Here is a 24,106-nt window from a genome sequence, read left to right on the forward strand (position 1 = left end):
AAGCAAACGTGTTTAGAATAATTTTGATACTGATGTGTGCGATCAGTAGAATGGTGATCATGTAGTCGAAGGTCATCCCCATCCATGAGAGCTCAGGTGCTCGACGTCTGTAAAGGGGGAGTGTATCAAGACGAACAGAGGTATATTGCAAGTTCAAGAAACCAGTAAGACAGAGATACAATATAGCAGGAATTATTTGTCCGTCCAGCCGTCTTTCTTCTGAGATTATAGTTCTTTTCGAGTTGGTGAACGAGGGGGTTTTGCCGTGGCTCATGCTTTCGCGTAGGCTGAAAGGACAGTCTGTCCACCAGTATGGATGAAGAGAACATTGACCTTGCTGATTTCTTGGTGACCATGCTGCCGGCTATCCTCAGCGAGCAGGCCACTGTCGATCCATTCCGACATGGATCTTGCAGCTTTGCCAGAGTACACCGGATCCAACAGCACCTGGTCCTCACGTAGAAATCTCTGGACTGTCCCTTCGATCTTCTCGTCAAATACACCGTATCCGGGATGGACAAAGTCCCCCACCAGTCGAACATTGTGAATATGCATATGGTCGCCGGAAAGCCCAACCTTTGCAGCAGCCGTGCGGGCAATCACCTCCACTTGCTTCTCAAAGCCGGGCTTGTCCATGACCATGACACCCACAAGCTGACGCTCAGGGAGCTTAGACTGACTGTTTGCCTGTGATGCCAGCTTGCCATGTAATCGAAACCCGGCAGCCAGTCCGCCTATGGTACTGCCACTTCCGCAAGCCACGAAGATGTAGTCGTACCGTCCCGTACCAGGGAGGCTCATCTCCTTCTCCTGAGCAACTATCTCAAACGCGCAACGGGCGTACCCGAGACCACCGAGAGGGTGTGTGCTCGCACCACTGGGGATGAAGTACGGCACCTTGCCATCCGCCGTGAGCTGCCGCAGTACAGTGCCTTTATCCTGTGGGCCGCGACCGACGCGGATATCGGCGCCTAGGAGCTTATATATCTGCTGGTTGCCCGCGCTCCGGAACGCCTCCGGGCTCGCTGCCGTGCTCAGCCCGCCCGCCTTTTCGTCGAGCAGCAGCACGCACTCCATCCCGAGCATGGCGGCAACGCCGGCGGTCTGCGCGGCATGGTTGCTCTGCAGACCGCCCTCGGTGACGATGGTCGTCACTGCTGGCGTGGCGCGCTGGAGGTCAGGGATGACGTACTCTAGCTTGCGATACTTGTTGCCGCAGCAGACGGCTGGTGACGACTGGTCCTCCCGTTTGATGTGTACGTTGCATGGCCATTGTCTTTGCGAGCCGAAGACATGAATCGGGGATGGTTTGTCATATCGGATCGGATAGAATGGGATGCTCGCGAGGGGTTCTGGTATGTCTGCCATCCTCTCCTATGGCCTTGAATTCGCCGAGATCAATATCCTTGGGGAAGAATCATGACTGAAATTGGTGGAGGGCTTTGCTCGTCTTGCAGTGCACATAACGTCATAGGCCAAAGTCAGCAACCATGGAAGCCTTTACCTACTAACCTAGGCAGGTAGTTAGGCTAATTCATGGTGTCTCCCAATCGGAGGCGCTTTTGCTTGATGTGGCTTACTCTGCACCCTCTCAATATGGCGCCGGTTGGTGATGGTCCAAGTGCGGAGCACTAGCACCAGAGAGTTGAGGCCTGGCACCATGGCGGGTCGGCGATAAGATAAAGAAAACCTAGGCCTCGCAGATCAGGCACTAAATCTCAACTGGCTTGACATTTTCTCGAGATCGTCCAGTTCTGGGGGACAAATACCACACCAGATTCGCCATCACGACCGGCTCAGGGATGGCTGCCACAAACCAATGCCTTGCCTCGCTGGCAAGGCTCAGTCTCTCGACGACATCAAGACCGACGGGCGCCGTCTCGCGCGCCGCCCGGCCCCTATTGCAGACGACGTGCGCCTCCCAAGTCCGGTACGCAGGAGCCGGTGGCACGAGGAAACGCGAGAAGAAGAAGAAGACGTATAAGGAGTTCAAGGTCTGGGACAAGGAGAAGCTGGAGCAGTACTCACTATGTGACGCGATGAGGTATGCATAGCACTCCTGCCAGATTGAGGCGACAGCCGGCTGCACGGTTACTCGTCACGAATCTGATCTCCAAGAAACTGACCACCAACGCGCAAAACCAGGTACATCCGCGCCTTCGAGGTCGGCCGCAACCCCATGTCCGTCAAGTACTCGGTCGCCCTCAAGCTCAAGACGATGAAGAGCGGGCCCGTCATCCGCAACCGCATCCGCCTCCCCCACCCGGTAAAGTCGGACGTCCGCATCGGCGTCATCGCCAAGGAGGACAGCGCCGCGGCGCAGGAGGCGCGGCAGGGCGGCGCCGTCGCCGTCGGGGAGGAGTCGCTCTTCGAGGCCATCCGCGCGGGCAACATCCCCTTCAACCGGCTCATCTGCCACTCGGACTCGGTCATGGCGCTCAACGCCGCCAAGCTGGGCCGCGTGCTGGGGCCCAAGGGCCTCATGCCCAGCATGAAGACCAAGACCATCACCGGCGACGTCAAGGGCCTGATGCGCGAGCTCGTCGGCGCCGACGAGTACAGGGAGCGCGAGGGCACGGTGCGCATGGCTGTCGGCCAGCTGGGCTTCTCGCCCGAGCAGCTCGCCGACAACGTCAAGGTGTTGATGAAGCAGATCAAGAGCGACATTGGCGCCGTCGACGACTCCTTCACCAAGGAGGTCGACGACATCGTGCTGAGCTCGACCAACGGGCCCGGTTTCAGCCTGAGCGGAGGATTCAACCCGACGGATGACAAGATTACGCCTGCGCACCTCGCGGGACAGATGTAGAAATGGAAAGGAAAAGAAGGGAAAGCGAAGAGAGACTCGATGTATTATATCTGTATTTGACTGTATATCCCCGTCAATAGGCTGAAGAAGCGTTGCAAATTTTTGCATTTTTGTTGGGTATCTCGTCCATGATGAGCCATGGTCTATCGCAGTTACTTTTCTCGCAAGACTTGAACCGCCTCTGCCTCGGCGTTGATCAGCCGATAGATGGCAAGCAGTTTGAGCGTCCTTGTCTGGCCTGCCGTTCCAGCAGCAGACTTTGCTTCCTTGACTGCCGTCTTGAGGTCCAGCAGTATGGTATTCCGGCACCGTATCAGTCTCTCCTGCATCTTCTTGACAAACGGGACATCCCGTCCAATGCTATCGACCAGCTGCTCAGCCAGCATCAAATCCTTTGCCAGATCGAGCAACTTGGTCGGGCTGCTCGCCACAAACATCTTGTGCCCATTCACACCATCAGGCATATCCTGCCCTTCCTCATCCTCCTCGTCATCATCGTCACTCTCCTCCACATCAAACCCGCCATTAACACCACTGCCTCCGTCTTCGCCACCCTTCTTGTTCACCTCCTTGTTGGACGGCAAGCTCGCCAACGCCAGCCGGCCCTCGAGCAGGCCCACCCGCTCGTCGAGCTCTAGCATCCGCCGCCCGAGCTCCACGGCCGCCCGCACGCCGGCCAGCTCGCGGCAGGCCTCGGCGACCTCGACCCTGCGGGCGCGGACCCGGGCCTGCACGTCCTCGACGCCGCGGCGGAAGCCGAGCAGCGCGACGCGCACGTCCTCGACGCGGTCCTCGCCGCCCTTGAGCTCGTCCCCGAGGCCCAGGAAGCTCGTGTAGTTGGCGTTGACGAGCTCGAGCAGCTCGGCGCCGATGGCGGCGCCGCGGTCGCGCAGCTCGGCGCGCAGGTCCTCGAGCGTCTGGTGCCGGTGGGCGGCGGTCGTGTCGCTGCCCGAGGGGAAGAGCGAGGAGAGGAACTCGGCGGCGCGGAAGTCGGGCGCCAGGAAGTCGCGGCGGGAGAGGGCGGTGGGGAAGGGCAGCGGCGTGTCGTCGCCGTCGTCGTCATTGCCGTCTGCGTCGGAGGGCGCGCCCGAGGAGGGGGAGGAGGGCAGGGCGAAGCCTGAGTAGGATGAGGTCGTGCGATTCGGGGACTGGGGACCCGTGCGGAGGGTGAGGGAGGTCATGGTTCTTCTGTCGTGGGGAGCGATGGCCGGAGGCGGCGGCGGTCTTGTCCTGAGTTGGACGTGATGGTACGGGTGCGCCCCGCCACGTAACCTCAGATCAGTTGCTCCCAGCCCAGGTTCTAAGACCTTTGTGAAGTGATCACAATACCAGGCTGGCGGTCTTGTGATGTGACTCTCCCAGTACTCATAGAGTGTGAAACAGGATGCAGTGTTGTGCTAAGCAAGTCATTGTCAATTCAGGCGGATTACGCTGCTTGTAATGCTGCTGGAGTTCTTTCCAATGCTTTGGAGCTTTCTTAGGTGGGGCTGCATAACCCCAGAGTCTACGCAGGTGGCCCTTCCTTACCTAAACAAACATAAAGTTATGTCACTGCATATTTCACATTACCCTTTTGGTATCACTTTTATTCAGCATTATTTTTCAGAGCACTGTTCAGAGCACCAGCGACAACCACGTCCGCTACCTGATCCTTCGTATATCAAAGTTCATTACTCGTCATTGTACCTTGATGACACATAATCGCACTCGTGAGAGATATCGAGGTGTATTCTACCTCGACAATCATAAACACGCCGTTCTCATGAATTTGCTCTTCCCAGTGGTGAATGGAATTCCACTAGAAATCTTCTTCAACAAGTTTGAGTGGCTTGACATTATGCTCGAACTGGAACTGTTTGTCCCATTGTATTACAGTAGGCAGAACCAATATGGTGTCCTATTGACCTGAAGCAGTCAGCGGCTCCCCGTGTGATAAAGGATGAGCAGTTCAATCGTCCCTTGCAGGCCAGTCTAGATAACAACGTCTTTCTCGCCCGCGAGTAGGTTCGCTTTGGAGATGCTGGTCGAGATATCATGTGTGAAGAAGTGGGCAAGCGGATTCAACCGATAACATCCTCCCAAGTGTCAGCATCAACATGTGACAAGGCTTTCTGTGAGAGTTCTTGTACTCGATTTCTTTCCTGGAATGGCTGGCCCTTTTTTTTTCCTTTTCTTTTATTTGAAATATATATTTCAACACCAGGATAGACTATGGAGCAAAGGCAGCATATTGATTATCCTGTTGCTGGATTGTTTAACCCTTATACCTAGAGTCTCCTGCAGAACTGCCTCTTGAAAATAACTCAAGCGGGCTTGAACCACAAACAGCTCTGACAGACTATCTGCATGATGGAAATAATGGAATAAAAAAGTGGTGAGAGGATGAGATTTTAAAGAAAACCCTTGGCCAAACTTTCGATCTTCTGTGGAAGTTGGGCGAAGTTGATGATGAGTCTCTTCAGGTATCTCGTTCGCTCCATAATGAAACAATGACACTTGTTCTTATCGGGAAACAATACGGTTCAGGCCGCAGCTCAATTGATTCCACGCACCTGTAGTGTTGCCTCCAAGCATGCTACATATTTTGTCCATTTATTTGACCAAAATACTAGCCAAGTGATCTTTGACCTTCAATCCTCTGCGCAAGTCACTCCGAGGTCAAGGGATCGGTTTCCGCGCTGCATTGCTCGGCAGACCTTTTGGGAGTCGGGTGTGGAACTGGCAAGAAGGCTGGGGGCAACCCCACTGGTCTCTTGGAAGGCCGTCTACGGACCTACAAGTACGATTCAGTTGGGGAAATGTGGGATCCAAGGTAAATCCGCGCGAAGAGTTTTACTTATTGCCAAGATGCTCAGCAGATCTATCCTCTTCCGATCCGTAGGCCGAGGAGCACAACTAGCACCACCGACGTGGAGATGTCTGCAAGGATCCTGGGGCCTTTTTGTGCTGCAGAGGGCATGGTCAACGGGTACGTACTCTCAGAAAAGCACGCCATCTCAGATACCACCGGCCCGAGAGCAATGGAGGGCAGGGAGGCGGTGGTCCAGTGGTCTGTGTGGTGCGGTGATGAGCTCCGGTCCCAGCTACCCCCAGTGCCGGCTGGCGAGGGTCTGCATGTGAATAGCGGTAAGAAAGGGACTGAAGAGGGTAGGGTTTGATTTATGGCATGTGCGATCACGGCTCCTGAGCTTGAGGAGAGCCCATTGAGAGACTCCACAGGGATTCTTGGGTGCCGGGATGTTCCAGCGAATACAAAAGGACGGAATGGCTTGGTGAGGGAATTAGCAATGTGGTGAGCCTGAGGGGCGGCTCGGGAAGCTTCTTGAACCAGCTCTGTGCATGAGCCCCCCTGGAAAGATCTTATCTGATCCGAAGATGAAAATTTGACCAAGGAGATGGAGGGCGTGTGACTGGTCTGGCCACGACCGAAAAGTGCCGCACTGTGCTTCTGTCCGCGGATGGTGGGGACTGATTGAAGATCAGATAACTGTGTTCCCTGTTGAAAAGGGTTGAAAAGGACGACGCTCCGAAGTCGGTCGCTTCGACAATGGCAACGGGCTGGCTTGGCAAGAGGCCAAGAACCCATCTTTTCCGCAGGTCGACAAATGACCAGAGGCCGTCGGTATTTCAGCTTACGTTTCTGTTGGTCAGACGCAATTGAACGGCCTCGCTGTGGCCCCGCGGGCAGCCAATAGGGGGGGATGTTGATGCCATCGTCTCGCCTGAACCGCCTGAAGGAGCCAGGATGGCCTGGTTTGAGCCGTCTCGCCGTGTCGACCCTGGCCAGGCAGGCCTCCGCTAGAGTGCTTTCTGCCTAGCGCCCCCCAAAAATTATCTTATCAATCAGTTCAATCAAATCAATCAGTGGGGGGAAATCTGGGCCATCGAAAGATCGCCAAATCCTGCGCCATTCTTTGCTCTCTCTACCTAGGTACTTCCTAGCTCGCGCACTCTCTCGCTGTCCCGAGGAATTCCCTCCCACCCTCTTCTTCCTCTTCCGCCCTTGAATCTGCGCACAGTTTGCGTTTGTCAAGAAGGGAGGGAAAACCAGGCAGCGAAGCAAAGGCTCTTTCTCTTTCCTCTTAGCCTCCGGAACTTCTCTGGACCCATCGCGTGCGACTGCGGCTCCAGGGCATCTACCTACCTAGTGTCTGGAGACGAATTGGCACTGGCACTCTACAAGTACCAGAGGCCGAGTCCGCTTGCGCTTCTTCCCGTTTCTCTTGGAGATCGCAATGCATTTATGACTTTGATTCCCTTCACCATCCGTTCCCCGCCCATTCCTCTTTTTGTTTTCTCCCCCTCCTTCTCCTTTCTCCAATTGATGCAATTGATATCATTGATGATACCTACTATTTGATGAATCCAGATCAGTCCTCCCAGTCCAAGCAGTACTCACAAGCCTGCTTGACCCAAGGACACGGCCTGGGTTGCCACTCAAAGAAGCACACAGAGATCAGGGCAAATCTCAACCGACATCAATCTTCAAGACCCCAATCGATGCGTCGGTAAGTCACCAGCAAGGCGTCTCCTTCTCCAATCCCCTTGGCTTGTCTTATCAATCTGCGTGGGCATTTCCTCATCTCGGGGACGACTACACGCTTGCCCAACCACAAGCTGAAGCGAGCCAAGAAATCTAACTCCGAGGCAGACTCCGGCCCACACCCAGCCCACGCCCAGCCCACTAAACCGCTACGAGAAGCCCGGAACCCACCCACTGAAAAATCATCTGACGAGTCGCCCACCCGACACCCGCCCACCCTCGCCCGCTAGCCCGATTTCCATTCGCCCTGTGGTGGCCTCATCCGGATTTCCCTCTTGCGAACATGACCGCCTCACCTCGCTCACAACAACAGCTGCCCCGACTATCAACGCGCCCTGTAGCTCCCGCGTCTGAAAGCTGTGGCGTGAGCCGTTCGACGTCGGTATCAAGTCCCGCATCCGCCGCCTCGCCCGGGTCCGGTGCTTCCACCCCTGCGCACACCCCGGGTGCCTCTGCTTCACAACCCCACCTCGCCATCAAACCGTCATCACACATTGCCGTCCAGGCCACGACAGCTAAGCCTGTCAATATGATGGCCATGACCTCTGTCATCACCCCCAACCAGCAGGCCGCGCCCATGAAGCCGCCCATGTCCGTCACCAGCAAGGAGTGGGTGATCCCGCCTCGGCCCAAGCCGGGCCGCAAGCCGGCGACCGACACTCCGCCGACCAAGCGCAAGGCACAGAACCGTGCTGCGCAGCGGGCCTTCCGCGAGAGGAGGGCCGCTCGTGTCGGCGAGCTGGAGGAGCAGCTCGAAGAGCAGAAGGAGGCTCACGACAAGGTCGAGCAGGAGCTCCGCGACAAGGTCCAAGGGCTCGAGGTCGAGACCCAGACCCTGCGCACGAGATGCCAAGTGCTCGAGAACATGCTCGAGCGCGAGAGAGTCGAGCGGGCCCGTGTCGGTACCGAGCTCGAGAGCATGAAGGCGCGCAAGGCGTCCGAGGCATCCCTCTCCCGCAGCGGAAGCACGTCGTCCTCCCAGCCTCTGCAGAGGCACCATTCCTTTCAGCACCAACGAGGATCCACCGGCAACGCCGACCACTACTCCAGATCAAGCCGCTCCAGCACTACCAGCGTTGCGGCCCCGAGACCGTCGGCGCACACCTTCTCCATCTCGCAGATCATCTCACCGCCCGACGAGCTAGACGACACGCTCACCTGTGGCTCGTGCAAGCCGACCGGCCCCTGCGCCTGTGCCGACGAGGTCCTGGCCAAGGCTACCTCTGGCTGCGGCAAGTGCTCCCTGGGCACCAAGTGCGAGTGTCTGGAAGAGAGCGTCAACGCTACGCTCGGCCACTCCGAGTCCTCGTCACCGGTTCTGAAGCGGCCGTTTCGATCCAGCTCGCCACTGCTAGGCCCCGACGAGAAGCGGTTTCGCCCAGATACTGAGATGGAGACCGACTTCACCTCGCTCTTCTCACGGAAGCGGACCTCGGTGACCGCCGTCAGCCTCAACGCACCCGCGCAACCCCCGACCTCCAACAGCACTTCGTATTTTCCCATCCCCAGCACAGAGGAGGAGCCGCAGCCCATGGAGACGGGCATCCCCAAGGACCCCTGCGGATTCTGTGAGGAAGGGACCTACTGCGTCTGCGCCGACGCCATGCGCAGCTCCTCCAGCGCCGCCCCTCCTCCCGCTCCCCCTCCGCAGTCGGCGGCTATTCAGCAACCCACCTCCCTGATGTCGGCGCAGGAGCACACCCCGCCGCCCTCCGAGGACGACGTCGTCCCCTCGCCCATGGAGGTCACGGCCACGGGCGCCATCAAGCTGCCCAGCCTCAAGTCGCTGCGCCTGCGCCGCGACAACAGCGGCACCCCCGCCAAGCGCTCCACCTGCGGGCCCGGCGGGCCGGGCACCTGCGCGCAGTGCCTGGCCGACCCCAAGTCCGGCCTGTTCTGCCGGTCCCTCGCGGCCAACTTTGAGCGCCAGGGCGGCCTCGGCGGTAGCGGTGGCGGTAGCGGCGGCTGCTGTGGCGGCGGCGGCGCAGGCGGCTGCTGCAAGAGCAAGGGCGGTGCCAAGTCGAATGCCGCTGCCGGTGCCACTTCATCAGGCGCTGCTGCCGCCGACAACAGCAGCAGGGCGGGGGCCAGCAAGAAGCAGCAGCAGATCGGGCTGAGCCTGTCGTGCGCCGAGACGTACAAGACGCTGGCGAGCCACAGGCACTTCAGCGAGGCGACGGACGACATCGGCACGTGGCTGCCGCTGCTGCGGGCGGCGCCGCGGCCGGACCCCAGGCAGCTGGCCAGGGGCGGGGGCGGCGGGGAGCGCGCACCGGGCGGCGGTAGCAAGCTGCATCCCATGGAGGTCGAGGCCGCGAGCATCATGAGCGTGCTCAAGGGGTTCGACGTGCGGTTTGGGGAGTGAGCGCAGCGAATGAGGGGGGGAGAAGATGATCAATCGATGATTCAATCAATGCTTTGCAAAAAAGTTAAAAGACGGGCTCTGGTCCTTCTTGCATACGGGGAAGCAGCTTCCGGGCCCGCTGAGAGGAGGGGATGGAAAGATCCTCAGACCGGCTCGCGGGGGGGGAGCAGCCGCGTGAAGGCTCATGCGGCCGAGTATGCGGCCGGCCTGATCGGGTCAGACGGGCGGCTAGGCGCCCCGGATGGGCTCCGCGCGAGGATGGGGTGCCTGGGCCTGGGTGACAGGGACATGAGAAAGAGGGAAACGGTTCGTATCCCTGTCCTGGCCTTGTGCATATTGGCCTGCGCATGCTAGGTGTAGTCTTGTACATATTACCATCGGAGAGGGACTTGTTGCTGGTGGTTGTTGGGAAGCAGGGGGTGGATGGATGGTGGATGTGTGTTTTTTGTGGGCGCATCGAGGACCGACCCTACTGTATGTCATTTATGAGGAGTCATATGTTTTGATACGGTCTTTAGAGGGACTGCAGGGGGAGTATATGGTTTGGCGGGCTTCAAGAGACGGCCCCCGGTTGGGATCAATGAAAAGCAGTTCATGTTTTGATGCACATTGAGGGTAGTTCCGGTGATCCATAGAGAGTTTGTGAGTGTACTTGCCTCTCGTCTTGGCAAGCTAGGCACCCTGTATCATGTCCTCTTATTGTTCATCCTACTGCAGTTCCTTGCCTTGCTGTTCTCGTCATCAACACTCCCCTTGTCCGGAGACTTGTTCTTTTGCTGCAGGTACCTGCAATGATTGCAAGCGCGATTGACCATGCCTAGGATGATGACTCCATCAATTCTACTTGTATGTGTGTCTGACTAGCAGTGTGGATCTATCATCATTCTTACCCCAATGCTTGAGGCACATCATGTAAGTGAGATCGTGGTCTGTCGAGGCATCGTGTTCTTGCAGCGGGGCCAGCGAAAAGCACCATGTCGAAATTCCTCTCCATCACCGTGGGCCCCTTTGCTATCCAATAGCAGACGCCGGGATTCGCCAGGCCAGGTGTTCGACCGCCGGAGGAGCAGCCAGCGACGCTCTGGTTGGTCTGGCGAAAGAACACGCCAAACACTACATCGGGCAAGGCAGGATACTTCGAAGGGGGAGGAGGCTAGACAGGTGGCCGCGGCGACAGGCCAGTTCAGATCCCATGGCCCCCTCCCCTGCACGGCAGAGAGGGTAGGATGCATGGCCGCGCCCAATCAGCGGTGTCCACGCTTGCTTGCGTCGGCCCCCCTCCCCCTCGTCTCACTCCACCACCACCACCGTCGCCTACGACTTGCCAGCTCAGCAGGCGGACTCCAATGGGCCGGCCGGCCGCAAAACCTTGTGTGTGGTGGTGGGTGTCTGCTGTGGCCGGGTGGTGGCCTGCCTGCGCTGGCTGCTGGCCTCCGGGAGGCGAGAGGATGGATGGCGCAAGGGTGTCTAGGTAGTTATGCAAGGCCACCTCAGAAGATGAGGGTCCCCCGCCGGTTGCTCAGAGGCCACGCCCGCTTGATGACTCTGCTGTGCTGGGTTTAAGGTGGTCTATGTGCGGTCTGAGATTAGGTGGTTGAGCTGTATGTGTGAGGTGGCCGCTTGGTTAGAAAGGGTGGCTGTACACGGCGGGCGGGCGGGAGAAGGGACAAGACACGGACGAGAAGGGGAACAGGACACATGTGCGAGGGAGTGCGCGGAATCTAGGAGAGGGAAGTTTCGTGGCATGGCCGATCCGAAGAGAGGGTTCTGGAGACGCAACTGGTCTTGTACTCGGTAATCTACCAGAGCTGGCCTGGTCGACTCAGCTTCAGCCTTGACGAGTTGCTTGTTTGGCGGTGGTTCGCAAGCCCACGGTGGAGAGGTGAGTGAGCTGAGTCTTGGGGGCGAAAGCTGGCCCAAGTCACTTACAGTTGCCAGCTGAGGGAGCAGCTGGGAGATGGGAGGGATTGGCTGCGACGGCATCACGAGCCAAGTTGGAGTCTTGGAACAAGTGCAAGCCAGAAGCACCATTTGTTGACAGGAGGAGGTAGCTGCGGGTAGCGTCTGTTTTAGCACTGTCAAGCACTAACGTCAATTGCGGGAGCGGCTCACGTAGTGCGCCCCGCCGGAGGAACGGTTGCGGGAAATGCAAGCCCAGCTAGCCCAGCCAGCCCCTGAAGACGCAGCGTGGCATCGAGACAGTGGGTTGGGATCACCCCGCTCCCAAGCGTTAGCGAGCCCGTCCCGTCCAGTGAGGCTGGCCCGCGTGCTGCTGGTTTCCCTCTAACACGACACCTGGACGGGCCTAACCTTACCTTCTGCCCTCCGTCCACGGGCCGCCTACAAACTCGCCCGCCAGCATCCCATCCATCAATCCCGTCCAACGCAACCACCACCACTACTGACTAGGTACCGCAAGTCAGGCAAACCAGGGAACGGAAACGGAGATCTTGTCCTCGACTGGGTCGGCTCTCTTGTGTGTACCAGCCTGGCTACCTACCACCGGCCACCACCTCGTTGTCTCTTGTTCTGTCGGTCTGTTCGACATTGATAGGCGAGGACCGTCGATCCAGTCAGACCTACTCGGCTCCCGTTGCTGGCCCCGATAGGTTGACGACGGTGGCAGGGATCGATCATCTCTCTTCCGCTCTCTCTCTCTCTTCGGCCCCTGTATATCCTTTTTCCTTTTCCCCCTCCCGCCTGTCTGGGTCCTCTATTAAGACCCCCTTTCCCCTCCAACTTGGCGCGCGTGCGAGGAGGGTCTTGCGGATTTTCAGAGCCCTGTCGCAAAGACGCTTCACTACCACTTGGGCAACCACCACCGGCAAAAGGCGTCCCAGTCCTGCCTGCCCAACCAAACAAAACCACCCACGGTACTCTCTTGAACCCCGCGACACAAGTCAGATGTGACCGACGACGACTCTTTGTCTTCAAGCTGCCTACCTACCCTTTCACACAACCCGATTTTGCGCGCGGTCTTTCATTACACGAACCCTCTAGCGAGACGCAACCCACCAGCTTTATCGAGTCTCGTCCTCAAGTGGTCGTTTCCCATGACTACCGGCAGCAAAAGCTGGTAGTTCCCGGGCGATCGCGCACGCCGGCTTACCTCACATGGGGTCGCTATGATCTCCATGCAGCGCTCCCTCTCCTCGCCCGTCCGCATCCACGCCTCTCCTCGTGCGTAGCTTGATATCCGCTAGCGCTTTGCGCAGTTCCTTCCGAGCTCTTTGGAGGAGCGGGAAGACAGACAGGACCAGGGAAATGCTGACAACAACAAATCAATAGCAGTATCTCCGACCATCACCCAGACGTCCTCGAGATCCCCAACCCCGTCGCCCGAAAACAATCCCCATGGCGGCGCATTCGACCGGACGAGGGGGCTCGATGCCCAGCCGTTCTCCCTCACAACAGAAAGCAATACTGCCTCCCTCCCCTTTCGCCGCAGCGCCGACCTGCCTCGGCGGCCCTCGACCCGCCAGAGCTCGAGCTCTACACCAACCCGAAAGCCCGTTATAGCCCAGGCCCCGACCAAGCTGCAGCCTCTGCCCTCCATGGAGCACCGCGACGGCTCCGACGTCCGAGATGACAGCGCATACGCGCGATCTCCCGACAGTCCTGTTCCGGCGCAGGACAGGCCGCAGCCTCTAATACAAGATGTCTCCTTGTACACGAACCCACACTTGGCCCCGGATGTCGAGAGCACGAGCCTCGAGGAGCTTGCACATCTTGTCAGGCTCTCCAAGTACCAGGAACGGAAGCGCGCCAACACGCGCATACGCCTCCAGCGGAGCCTAGTGTCCACGGCCATGTCTGCGCGCCTTGCCCGCTGCGGCGAGATCGCACATAGGAACCTCGTCGACTGCTTCCGCGGCGACGACAGGAAGGCCTTTGCGAACCTCTACAATGCCATCACCGACGTGCGTAACAGCTGCGACGAGCTCCGTAGGTTCGCCCTGCAGGAGCCCGAGATGGAGAGCCTGCGCTCTCCGGGAGCAGAGTCCTCGGATAGCCTGTCTACGCCTACCACTCTCCCCAACGCGGCGAGTGCTGCCATGGGCGCGACTTCTCCCTTTCTGAACGACATCTCTGCCTCTGCCCGGGACGCCCTTCTTGGATTCCTGATCCAGTTGCGTAATAACCCTGATTTCCTGGCTGCTAGGTTGACCGCTCTGAACCCCTCGGAGCTGGCTGCGCTCACGACTTTCTACCAAGGTTTGGAGCCGATCGAGACTGTCCTTCCCTTTCACAATCGGCCTTCCGGGCGAGGGCCGAGTGTCACCTCGAACAAGGGCGCATCCCAGCCGTCCAACACGGTGGAGCGCCTTCTTTCGTTCCAGAGACATGACCCGTTGTCCGCGTTGATACATACCTGCTTTGCCAACTCCGCTGGCCCGGACAGTGCCGAGGACAGGCGCCGGACTGACATTTGGGCTACAGCTTGTGCGCGGCTCATATCGGAACCCAAGACCGGATTCGACTCGTTTGTGATATCTGTGTTGAACGCTTGGTCTACCTTGAGGGACTGGTCCGGCCGTGCTAATATGGAGTGGTACCTAATGAAGATTCTCGAGGATGGTGCTTTCCTCCTTGACCGAGCCGAGGACCAGCACGGGACCAGGTTCAACCTGTCGGACTGGACCCAGAAGGACCAGATCAAGGCCGAGGAGTTCTACGACCGGGCCACGGACGAGCTTTTTGCCATTATTGATGATGAGGACGCCACTGGAATCCCGGAAGGCCTGCTAGAGCTTGGCAATGAGATCCTGAAGAAGCTGGACAAGAAGTACGTCGAAAGCACGAGGAAATGGTTTGTTTTCAAATGGCTCTTCTCCGTCTGGCTGATCGGCGTCATCATTCACCCAGAGAGCTACGGCCTGATGACTGAGTACCACATCACCGAGTATGGCCGGCAAAAGATCCTCAAGCAGGTTGCGCTGCGAGCCTCGCGCCTGGTCATCGACATGCTTTGGCAGACTGGCCCCGTCTCCACCCCGCCCAAGGTGAAAATGCACGTGGAAAACATCCTGAATCGGTTCAAAGGACTCAAGTCCAAGCGGTCGACTGCCAGGCTGCTTCCTGCCAGGTCAATCACCTCCCTGAGAGAGACGGTCGAGGTCCACCCGTACATTGTGATTAGCCCTGCTGATCTGGTCACACTTGTGAATGCCCTGTTCCCAGAGCGCCGTCCACAGTCGGCACAATCCGGAAGCCTGAGATCCACGGCCAATTCCATCTCTGGCTTCTCTGCTATCTCCCAGCCTATTTCGGTATCTACTTCTAGAGGTAATTTTGAGACTGGATCGGTGCTCAGCACCAGCGCTTCCTCAAGCTTCAGCGAGGCCACCACGTCCCGCGAACCCCTTTTGGAGGAGCAGCGCACCGGAACCTCGACGCGGTCCTCACCACCACTCCATGATTTGGCTAGCCAGCGACAGCAGAACCACTACGAGGACGATGGATACAGGCTGCGGCTGGCCGTGCATGACATGATTCAAGCCCTTGGTAGCGATGTTGCTCGCGGCTCGTGCCATCCGTGCGCAGAGCGTTGGGCAGTGCTATTCATCTCTGCCGATGGCAACAGCCTGTCTACGCAAATGACATATGACCCCGACGACGACTTGGACGACGAGGAGAATTCATCCACGAGTGACACGGACGGCGATGAGGCCGATGATGACCGGCCTGAGCTAGATAAGGACTACCATCAACTGCGCGACTCGATACTAAAGCTCGTCGAAGACTACGAGATACCCCATAACTTGGAGAAGGACGGCAGCAAAGCGCAGACTTTTAGCAACCGTGCCACTAGTCTGAAGAAGTACCGGCTGAAGAACAAGATCATCACCTCGGAGAGGTCCATGGAGAGCCGGAACCCCTACAGGCGCCAGTCTGCTGCGGGGTCTGTGGCCGAGTCCGTGGGCACCACGGCCTCGGATTACGGTAAGGGTAAGGGTACGGATGATGTGACCGAGACACCGGAGGAGTACCAGCCCGTGCTTGTGACGATGCTCGAGGCGGCGTCGTCGCAGTCGCGAGCGCAGTCTGATTTCGTTTCTGCCCATCTGTACTGGAGAACCCTTCAGCAGCTGAATGCACTCACATCGGACTCACTCCGCCGCGATGGATTTGCGACCCTGCTCAACATCTTCTCGCGAGGACCCCGGGACTCGATCCGCAGGTCTGCGTCCGCCATCGAGGAGTACGACGCATGGCTCGTCTGGCTGAAGCAGTCACAGGAGCGCGCCGAGGGCCTGCTGGATTCGATGGGGCGCAGGCTGCGGGCACTGCGGGACAAGATGTGGTATGTGACGGATGTGCGGAACTCGGGTCCGTATGAGCATACACGCAACATCGCTGCTGCGCTCAAGACGATGGGCATGCCGCGGCGCTGGGGCACGCTGCAGAAGAACCGCCATGCTTTCACGCGAGGACCGGCTGCATCGTACCTGTTCAGGACGGAGACGCAGATCGTCGACCTCCTGGCTGCTACCGAGGACCAGGGAGGCCCGAACAAGCTGTCCGACGACCAGGCGGAGAAGACGGTGCGGTGGCTCCAGCAGTACGGCATCGAGAGGAACTTTTGTCGCGGCGAGGAGCGCATCCACCGCTTCTGCTGCGAGATCGATAGCTGCATTGCGAAACTTGTGGGCGAGGGCATTGTGGACTCGCCTGTGCTGTGGTCGAGCGAGCTGTACCTGCGAGACAGGAAGATCTTTGAGGCTGCGAGGAGTCGAGACCGAGATAGTCAGATCTGGGACGATTCTGCGAGTGTCATAAGCGACCCCGAACGGCGGTATGCCTCGTCTAGCCGGCCCAACTCGATCGCGCGCGATTTACGGTCGATGTCTGCGCACAACACTAGTCAGCAGTCGTTGGACTCGGCCCGGTTCAGTTTCTCAAGAGCAAGCACGGCTCTGTCCGATGTGTTTGACGGGCACGAATACTTTGGCGCATCGTCGCCCGTCACTACGATCGACACGTCCACTACGTTTTGGTCGCCCTTCCATCCCATGTCGCCGGGGTCTAGCTTCTCTCGGGCCCACTCGCCGACGATGACGGGTATCACCACCATGTCGGGGTCATTCACGCCCTCTACGCAGTACCAAATGCATAGCCCATACACGCCTACTGGTCGCCCCGGCACGTCAGCGTCGTCGAGCGAGACGATATACCAGCAGCGGCAGTCGGACAAGAAGGCTCGTTTCCTCAAGGAGCTCCGGCAGACTCTGACCAGCTTGCTGCTCTCGGACCTGGGCAATCTCGTGTTTGCCCGAGGTTCAGAGACTGATCTCTGGTTCGAGTCGCTCGGCCAGGAATGCATCGAGCGCCGTGATATTCTCAACCAGCGGCGCATGCGTGCGATGAAGGACAGAGACAGGGAGAGCAAAGACAAGGAGCGGCGCAGAGCCAACCGGAACTCGCTCAAGCAGCGGACGCTGGAGAAGAAGAAGAGCTTTGGAGACCTGCGCGGTGCGACGGGCGATATCAGCGGGAGCAGCAGCCCGTCTCCGATGCTCGACAAGGCGGACACGCTAAGCCAGGGCACGGCGGACAACAGCTCGACGGCCACGAGCGACACGCCGACGGGCAGGCGCGGCGGCCACAGCAGGAGGAGCAGCGTGCCCGAGTTCCCGTTCACCAAGGCTTATCAGCGCCTGCTCAGGATGTTCTGCGTGCACCCCAATCCCTACGTCAAGCTCAATTCGCTCTTTGAGCTTGAGCACCTGATCGTGGCGTCTTTGTCGTCGAGCGGGTCCCGGCGCAGGGCAGCTTGGACGGCAAAGTTGCCGGATGCTGGGCTGTCCGACACGCACGGCGGTGGCTCCGGCAGTGGCAATGGTGGGCGCACCCGCCCGCTCGAGGAGGCCATCGACAACGTCAAGGAGCGGAGGTCGCACATCATAGCGCAGTCGGCGGCGGCGCTCTCGTCCCCCGGCGGGGGCGGCGCCATGGCCAACGCCGAGACGCGCTCGATCGTGTCGTCGTCGGTGGCCAACCCGGCCAACACGGACGCCATCGCCAACGTGCTGCAGTCGCTGTTCCGCGACCAGTCGATCCGGCCCAAGACGCTGTTCCGGGACCTGCAGTACATCGCGGCGTTCGTGCCGGCGGCGGTGCTCGACTCGCCCGACCGCGGCCGCGCGTTCTGGAACGTCGGGCTCGCGGCGCTGTCGCTCAAGGAGGAGGTCTGCACGACCATGGTCGAGGTGGCGGACCAGGTCGTGGCGAGCGTGACCAAGGCGCGGCAGGGGAACACTGGTAGCAGCGGCGGCGGTGCGGCGGCGGCGGCGGAAGCCGCGGACTCGCCGGAGCAGTCGCTGCAGCTGCCCGTCACGCACGGCCTCGCGGACGCGGCGCGCATGTGGACCATCACCGCCAAGGAGGGGGACCCGACGTCGCAGCGCGAGCTGGCGCTGTTCTACCTGAGCAACCCCGAGCTCGTGGAGCGGACGACGCTGCCGCTCAGCAAGCCGCGGGAGGTGTTCAAGCAGACCATCATTGACAAGTATAGCAGCAGCAGCAGCAGCAGTGCTGATACCTCTGGGAAGGGGGGCTCCGGGTCCGGGTCTTCTGCTGGGCTTGGGGGTGGCGTGGGCGGATCGGGGGTTGGTGGTGGTGGAGGGAGTGGTGGTGGTGCCGGCGGCGGCGGTGGTGCTGGTGTCAAGGCCGGGGCGGGGAACGACGTCCGGAGCGATCCTGCGCTCATGTGCGTTGCGATCCACTGGATGGAGGCGGCGGAGAAGGGCGGGGATGAGCTGGCGAGGATGTTCCTCGGGCAGAATGAGATGGGGGGGAGGTAAGCTGTCTGTGCTGCTGGGTGTTGATTGTGTATGAAGAGATGTGTGGCTGTGGATTTTGGGGTTGTGGATTTTTTGTTGGGGTGGGAAGTGGATAGACGATTGGATACATGTGTGCATGTCTTTGTCGATTTTTGGGGCTAGGATACAGGTTTATCTTTTTCCTTTGGGTTGCTTTTGTGTTGAGGATGTGGATGCTGTCTTGTGTTGGTTGTTGTTATAGCTTGGTTAGTTGCTGTCGTTGTTGTCGTTGTTGCTGCTGCGTTGCATGGGTTGCTCTTCGTTGTGATACCAATTGCATGCACCTCCTTTTTATTATTTGGACTGGGGATCATATATAGGACTTTGATGCATATACACGACTACTTCATTTGGGTTTTTATCACTGGAACTGGGTTCATCGGGCCAATTGCTTTGTGGATTGTTGGTGGGACTAATCGCGGATTTCAATCTAGGGTTTGGGATGATAGACAGTGCAGGATAGACTGGCATCAGACCTTTATATCCAGCTTATTGAACTCGGAGTTGACCGCACGTTTCAAGGTGTCCGTCCTTTGGCCCCTCGTTGCTTTCCTCGAAACAAACCCGTCAATCAGGTTGCATCATTACATCCTGCCTCAAACAAAACAAATTGCTCACTTCGGTCTTTGTCATTGCTGGTCACGGGCGGTGACATTGTGAAGACATAGGACGGCGAGAGACCGCGGTTTGGTCAACCTTACGGGCTCATGCTTTGGTTTGTTTGCATACACTAAAACAAGGATAATATTTATCTTGCCAAGACTTCAAAAGATCGCCCACAACCCAGACTTTCCTTTGCTGACCCATTTGGCCAAGAGCAAGCAGGTAAAACTGGCCACGTAGCAACCCGTCGCAAACAATATTAGAGCCAGATAACCGTTGTGTGGCAGTTCCAATATCTGGCCGCCGAGTGCCGTGCCGGTGAACATGCTAGACAAACAATCGGACCACGTTAGCAGAGGCGCTCTGAGTTGATAGTCTCTGTTGGGAACTGGCCCAGACTCACCCGACGCTGACTAAAGTATATGCTGTCGAATAGTAACGGCCGTAGTTGCCCAGCTTGCATAGCTGGCCTATGCACACCGGAGCAAGGCTGACGTTGCTGCCGCTGAAGAACCCGAAGGACAACGAGAACACGGCCAACAATGGCTGGCTCGATTTTGCGGGCAGCCAGAGGCATACCAGGCTCAGAAGGCAGCCGAAGACAGTCAGCATCAGTATGTTGAACCTCCCGAACCTGTCGGCGTAGTAGCCCGGGATGCAGCGTCCAAACACGCCGCCTGCGTTGAGCAGGGAGAGTTGCATGTACGCAAACCGAGACGAGCTCCCGTGGTCGAGCGCGTACGACGTGATGTACGAGAACGGGATGAAGAGGCCCCACTCGAGGAAGAAGACGCCGAAGCTCGTCAGCGTCAGGGCGGCGTGGCGGAGCACGCTCAGTTCCGGCCTGACGGTCGCGAACGTGAGGGGCTTGGGCGGGAACCGGGGCCGGATGAGCGCCAGTGCCAGCGTGAACGTGCCCAGGCACACGAACCCTGCCGCGCGGGTCGCCCAGGCGAACCCGACGCGCTCGAACAGGTTCTGCAGCATGAGGGGGAAGACGATGCCGCCGACCGCGCCCCCGGAGGAGGCGATGCCCGTCGCCAGCCCGCGCCGCCTGTTGAAGTAGTGCGCCACGATGGCGATGGCCGGCCCGTAGATCATCGAGAGGCCGAGCCCGCCCAGCAGCCCAAAGACCAGCATGAAGTGCCAGTACGCGGTGCAGAAGCCCAGCAGCATGAGGAACAGGACCGTCAGGAGGCCGCCGCAGGCGATGAGCTCCCGGGGCCCCCTGGCGTCGAAGATGGGGCCCGCCTGCACGCCCAAGAGGAATGCCAGCCCGTTGTAGACGCCAAAGATCCAGCCGATCGACACGCTGCTCTGGTCGCTCAGCTGGTTCCGCAGGAAGTAGGCCTGGAATGTCCCTATGCTGTTCATGAAGGACATGGAGCCGAAGAGCGCACACCAGCTCCCCACCACCACGCCCCAGGCTCTCCAGCCGCCCTCTGGGTACTCCGGTTCAGTCGGATTCACGCATTCTTCTTGGGAATCATCGTCGAATATTGCATTGCTTTCCTGGTGCCGGGTACCTTGGTCTGCTTTCTTTTCTGAATAGACTTGTACGGTTGGAAGGGAGTTGGTTGAGGTTGTCGGCTCGTCAGAAGAGGCGGACGACATGGTAACACGAGGTTGGGCTCACGACCGGTGAAGCATCGGGCCGAGGTCTCCTTGAGGAGGTCCTGCCATCTTACCGCACCACTCTGTAATAAATCAATCAAGTCATGCAGTGCCAGTAGGAGCAAAACTGATGTTGTCGGGCTCGCCGCCCTGGAGAAGCGGCCAACTAGATGGGCTCGGCGGACGGTCCGACGACCAAACCCATGTAGACCCACCGGGTGTCGGAGGATGCCCCGACGGTATTTCGGGAGAGACATCAATCTAAGCATTGAACAGCTTACTGAGTCGTCAACGAAGACCCATTACAAAAGTCCGACGCCTGGTTGCGCAATACAGATGACCACTCTATGCCCATCTAAATCGAAATGAGAGTCGAGCTAATCATTTGTCTTGAATCACAGACACGGGAAAGCATGAGTGTGGAGAAGATGATGGCAGGTGGTTCGACTAGTGTGGAACAGGGTTGAAGATGGCTAGTGGGTTGGACGATCGGCAAGCACTCGTTTGCACGTACGGATAGCCATAGCCGGGATCGGATGTCAAAGAGTTAGAACATAGCCGGATCCCTACCTATCCATTCATTCTCTAGCCTGTGGCAGGTAGCTGAACAATTCCGAAGCTCGTCGCCGACTTGGTGAATAGTGATGACTACTCATCTCTCAGAGCTGTGAAAGTCAACAAATAATGACCGTTGAGTCTGGTGTGCGGGGAAGTCGTCTGTGACTGACCGAGTCTCGAGAGCCATTGATCAAGGTACCCAGCCCAATCAATGTTGAGAGAACAAAGACGTCGCGCTGTCCGACGCGGGACTTCACCTGCATGTCCGATGCTGATCCGCTTCTGCACTGCACAACCAGGTACTCACTCGCTCCACCTCCCACGGGCTTTGCCGTCTACCATCCAATGGTTCTGGAGAGCAGCAACCAGGCACGAGCCCGTGCATCATGTTCAAGATGTCACGGGCGGAAGAAGAGGTGCGACAGGGCTCTGCCGCGCTGCAAGAACTGTCAGGCTGCCAATGTGCGGTGCAGCTTCCAAGATGAGAATGGCCAGAACGCGTCGTTTCCGATTGCGTAGGTGACATCATTCCCCTGGTCTTGTGTAACTCGTTGTGCAGACGATAAAGCCGGCTGAGCGATGAGCTAATTGACTGCAGTTATGTGCGAAGCTTGGAGGAGAAGGTCCGACAGATGGAAGCTCAAGAGAATGGACTCTCGTCAACCATCGGACAAAGTCCAGCCCAGCAAAGCAATCGCCTGGGTGACGTTACGGTTGTACAGTCAACAGGTAGTAACCCTTGGGCAGATGTAACATCAGATGGTGGCGGAAATCGGCAGCAGCAGAATGCCGGCGCTCAACTCGATAGCTTTGATATGTGGCAACACCCAACGCTACCACAACAATCTCCAAGCTTTGCTCAGGAACTCAAGACTCTATCACTCGAAGCGGCTGCCGAACGCCACCTTGGGCCCACCTCTGGCTTGTATTTCGCAAAGCTTACTCAGACTGTCTTGAAACGGCTCACACCGGACAAGGCCGACTTGGTGTTTGCGCCGTATCAGGAAAACGCACCTGGGGCGTCATTTTTCAACTTCAACTCCCCTTCCGAAGTGTTCAACCAAGACATGTATGAGCACTTGAGTGGATCAATATCGGTTCATCCTCTTCTCTTCGGCGACCTATTCCTAGCCGACCTCACTGGAAGTGGCGGCAACGAGGTTGAAGACATACAATGGCCCAGTGACGAAGCTCACGTGCAGCACTTGGTCGACATTTACTTTGCGCACTCTCATACGCTGTACCCCATTCTTGTGAAGAGCGAGATTATGCAGGCGCTTGAAGGTCTGAGGGGTGCTCCACAGAATCTCGCCGTTCAGACTCCGTTGCAGAACTTCCGGCTCTGGATGGTCCTCGCAATTGGATCGACTGCCTATTCATCTGTCTCATTGACGGAGGAGTCGGAATCGAGAGTCTACTATAACAAGGCTCTGCAATATGCCGATCAGGCCCTAGAATGTGATGAAATGGTATGTCCACAACACAGTACAGCCTCGGCTTCATTGCAGGTGCAACTGACTCTAGGTTGAACAGTCTGCTTTGGAAGTTATCATGCTTCAAGTATCATATTCATTTTTCAACCAATTAGGCCCAAGTGAGACATAGTTACTCGTGAACATCCCTTCCAGGACTGACATATCTATAGATACTTGGTTTTTGGTCGGCACTGCGGCTCGACTGGCTCTTGGCATCGGACTACACACCTCTTCCACTTATGACAATGTACCATTCAGCGTACAACAAAGATGGAAGCGGGTGTTCTTCTCAGTCTATATGATGGATCGGTAATACTTGGCCTTTCTCCAAAATTTCCTTACCTGTGATCCCGAGTTTGCTAACCTAGAACATCTGCATCTAGTGTTGTCTCCATGGCACTGGGTCGTCCCTTCGCTATCCATGATGATGACGTCGATATCACCGTAAGGACAACCCCTGCTGCCAAGTCTTGATACAGTTGGCTAAACTCACCGTGTAGCCTTTTGAGGATATTGATGAGGATAGCGATGAGCCTGCAGACGCAAGACGACAAAGCTTACTCCAGCCAACTTTGTTGGCCGTTCCACTCCACATTTTGAAGCTTAGACAGATTGCCAGCAAAATATCGCGCCAAGTCTACACAACAAAGAAAAGCTCAGATTCAACTGCAAAAGAACCCCAAGAGGTGCTTACCTCGTTACATCAGGAGCTTCTGGAGTGGAGGCGGGGAATGCCGTTCCCACTTCCTGATACGAATCCAATCGTTCCTCATCTGAACACGCTCTGGTACGACTTCAACTACTACACCCACCTGGCGATGATCTACAGGCCTTCGCCGCTTGTAAAATCCCCAGACGTAGAGGGAACCAAGATTGTGGAAACTGCAGCATCCATGTCACTGCGGCAAGCATTTGGCATGCACCAGCAGAAGAGGCTAGCGTACAACTGGCTCAATTTTCTCTCCATCTTTACTTCTACACTATCCCTCGTCTACGCCATCACGGTCCAGTCGGACGGTCTGCCCGTAGCAGTAAAGCAGAGAAGGGCCATTGATGATCTGGAGTTGGCCGTCCAACTCTTTGACGCATTCGGCCTGAAATTCGCCGCAGCGGGAAGCATTCGACACATGATCACGGAGATTGTGCGGCGATACAGAGAAGTCTGTGCAGCTGCCGCATGAAAACTTCGGTGCTTAAGGAACAGGCGCAATGAGCCACTGACATCCAAGACTGGGTGTCATCGACCATCTATGCAACCAGGGTTTGTGCAGCAAATCTCTCCTGGTGAAGGCGACCTGAGCCATGGAAATGACAGCC

At 57.8% G+C, this 24,106-nt stretch overlaps 6 protein-coding genes across 6 annotated transcripts; 4 read left to right on the forward strand and 2 right to left on the reverse strand.

Annotated features, from left to right (window-relative positions):
* Positions 1-270: 270 nt before the first annotated feature.
* Positions 271-1,368, reverse strand: E0L32_008911 (uncharacterized protein; the record flags this gene model as incomplete). The annotated part of the gene is made up of 1 exon (XM_031143818.1): positions 271-1,368. One exon carries the CDS (start codon positions 1,366-1,368, stop codon positions 271-273), a length of 1,098 nt encoding a protein of 365 aa, XP_030991600.1.
* A 434-nt stretch (positions 1,369-1,802) lies between these two features.
* E0L32_008912 (uncharacterized protein) lies at positions 1,803-2,809 on the forward strand (the record flags this gene model as incomplete). Its single annotated transcript, XM_031143819.1, has 2 exons — positions 1,803-2,044; positions 2,146-2,809. 2 exons carry the CDS (start codon positions 1,803-1,805, stop codon positions 2,807-2,809), a joined length of 906 nt encoding a protein of 301 aa, XP_030991601.1.
* A 152-nt stretch (positions 2,810-2,961) lies between these two features.
* Positions 2,962-3,990, reverse strand: E0L32_008913 (uncharacterized protein; the record flags this gene model as incomplete). Its single annotated transcript, XM_031143820.1, has 1 exon — positions 2,962-3,990. One exon carries the CDS (start codon positions 3,988-3,990, stop codon positions 2,962-2,964), a length of 1,029 nt encoding a protein of 342 aa, XP_030991602.1.
* A 3,645-nt stretch (positions 3,991-7,635) lies between these two features.
* On the forward strand, positions 7,636-9,717 carry E0L32_008914 (uncharacterized protein; the record flags this gene model as incomplete). The annotated part of the gene is made up of 1 exon (XM_031143821.1): positions 7,636-9,717. One exon carries the CDS (start codon positions 7,636-7,638, stop codon positions 9,715-9,717), a length of 2,082 nt encoding a protein of 693 aa, XP_030991603.1.
* A 3,125-nt stretch (positions 9,718-12,842) lies between these two features.
* E0L32_008915 (uncharacterized protein) lies at positions 12,843-20,690 on the forward strand (the record flags this gene model as incomplete). The annotated part of the gene is made up of 3 exons (XM_031143822.1): positions 12,843-12,897; positions 13,006-18,517; positions 19,628-20,690. The coding sequence occupies 3 exons, from the start codon at positions 12,843-12,845 to the stop codon at positions 20,688-20,690; spliced, it is 6,630 nt and encodes a 2,209-aa protein (XP_030991604.1).
* Positions 20,691-21,700: 1,010 nt separating this feature from the next.
* Positions 21,701-23,970, forward strand: E0L32_008916 (uncharacterized protein; the record flags this gene model as incomplete). Its single annotated transcript, XM_031143823.1, has 6 exons — positions 21,701-21,762; positions 21,913-22,783; positions 22,848-22,908; positions 22,960-23,098; positions 23,173-23,233; positions 23,290-23,970. The coding sequence occupies 6 exons, from the start codon at positions 21,701-21,703 to the stop codon at positions 23,968-23,970; spliced, it is 1,875 nt and encodes a 624-aa protein (XP_030991605.1).
* Between the last annotated feature and the right edge of the window lie 136 nt (positions 23,971-24,106).

The sequence above is a fragment of the Thyridium curvatum genome (genome assembly GCF_004353045.1).
Source record: "Thyridium curvatum strain D216 chromosome Unknown NODE_61_length_262293_cov_79.419913, whole genome shotgun sequence".
Lineage (NCBI taxonomy): Eukaryota > Fungi > Ascomycota > Sordariomycetes > Thyridiales > Thyridiaceae > Thyridium > Thyridium curvatum.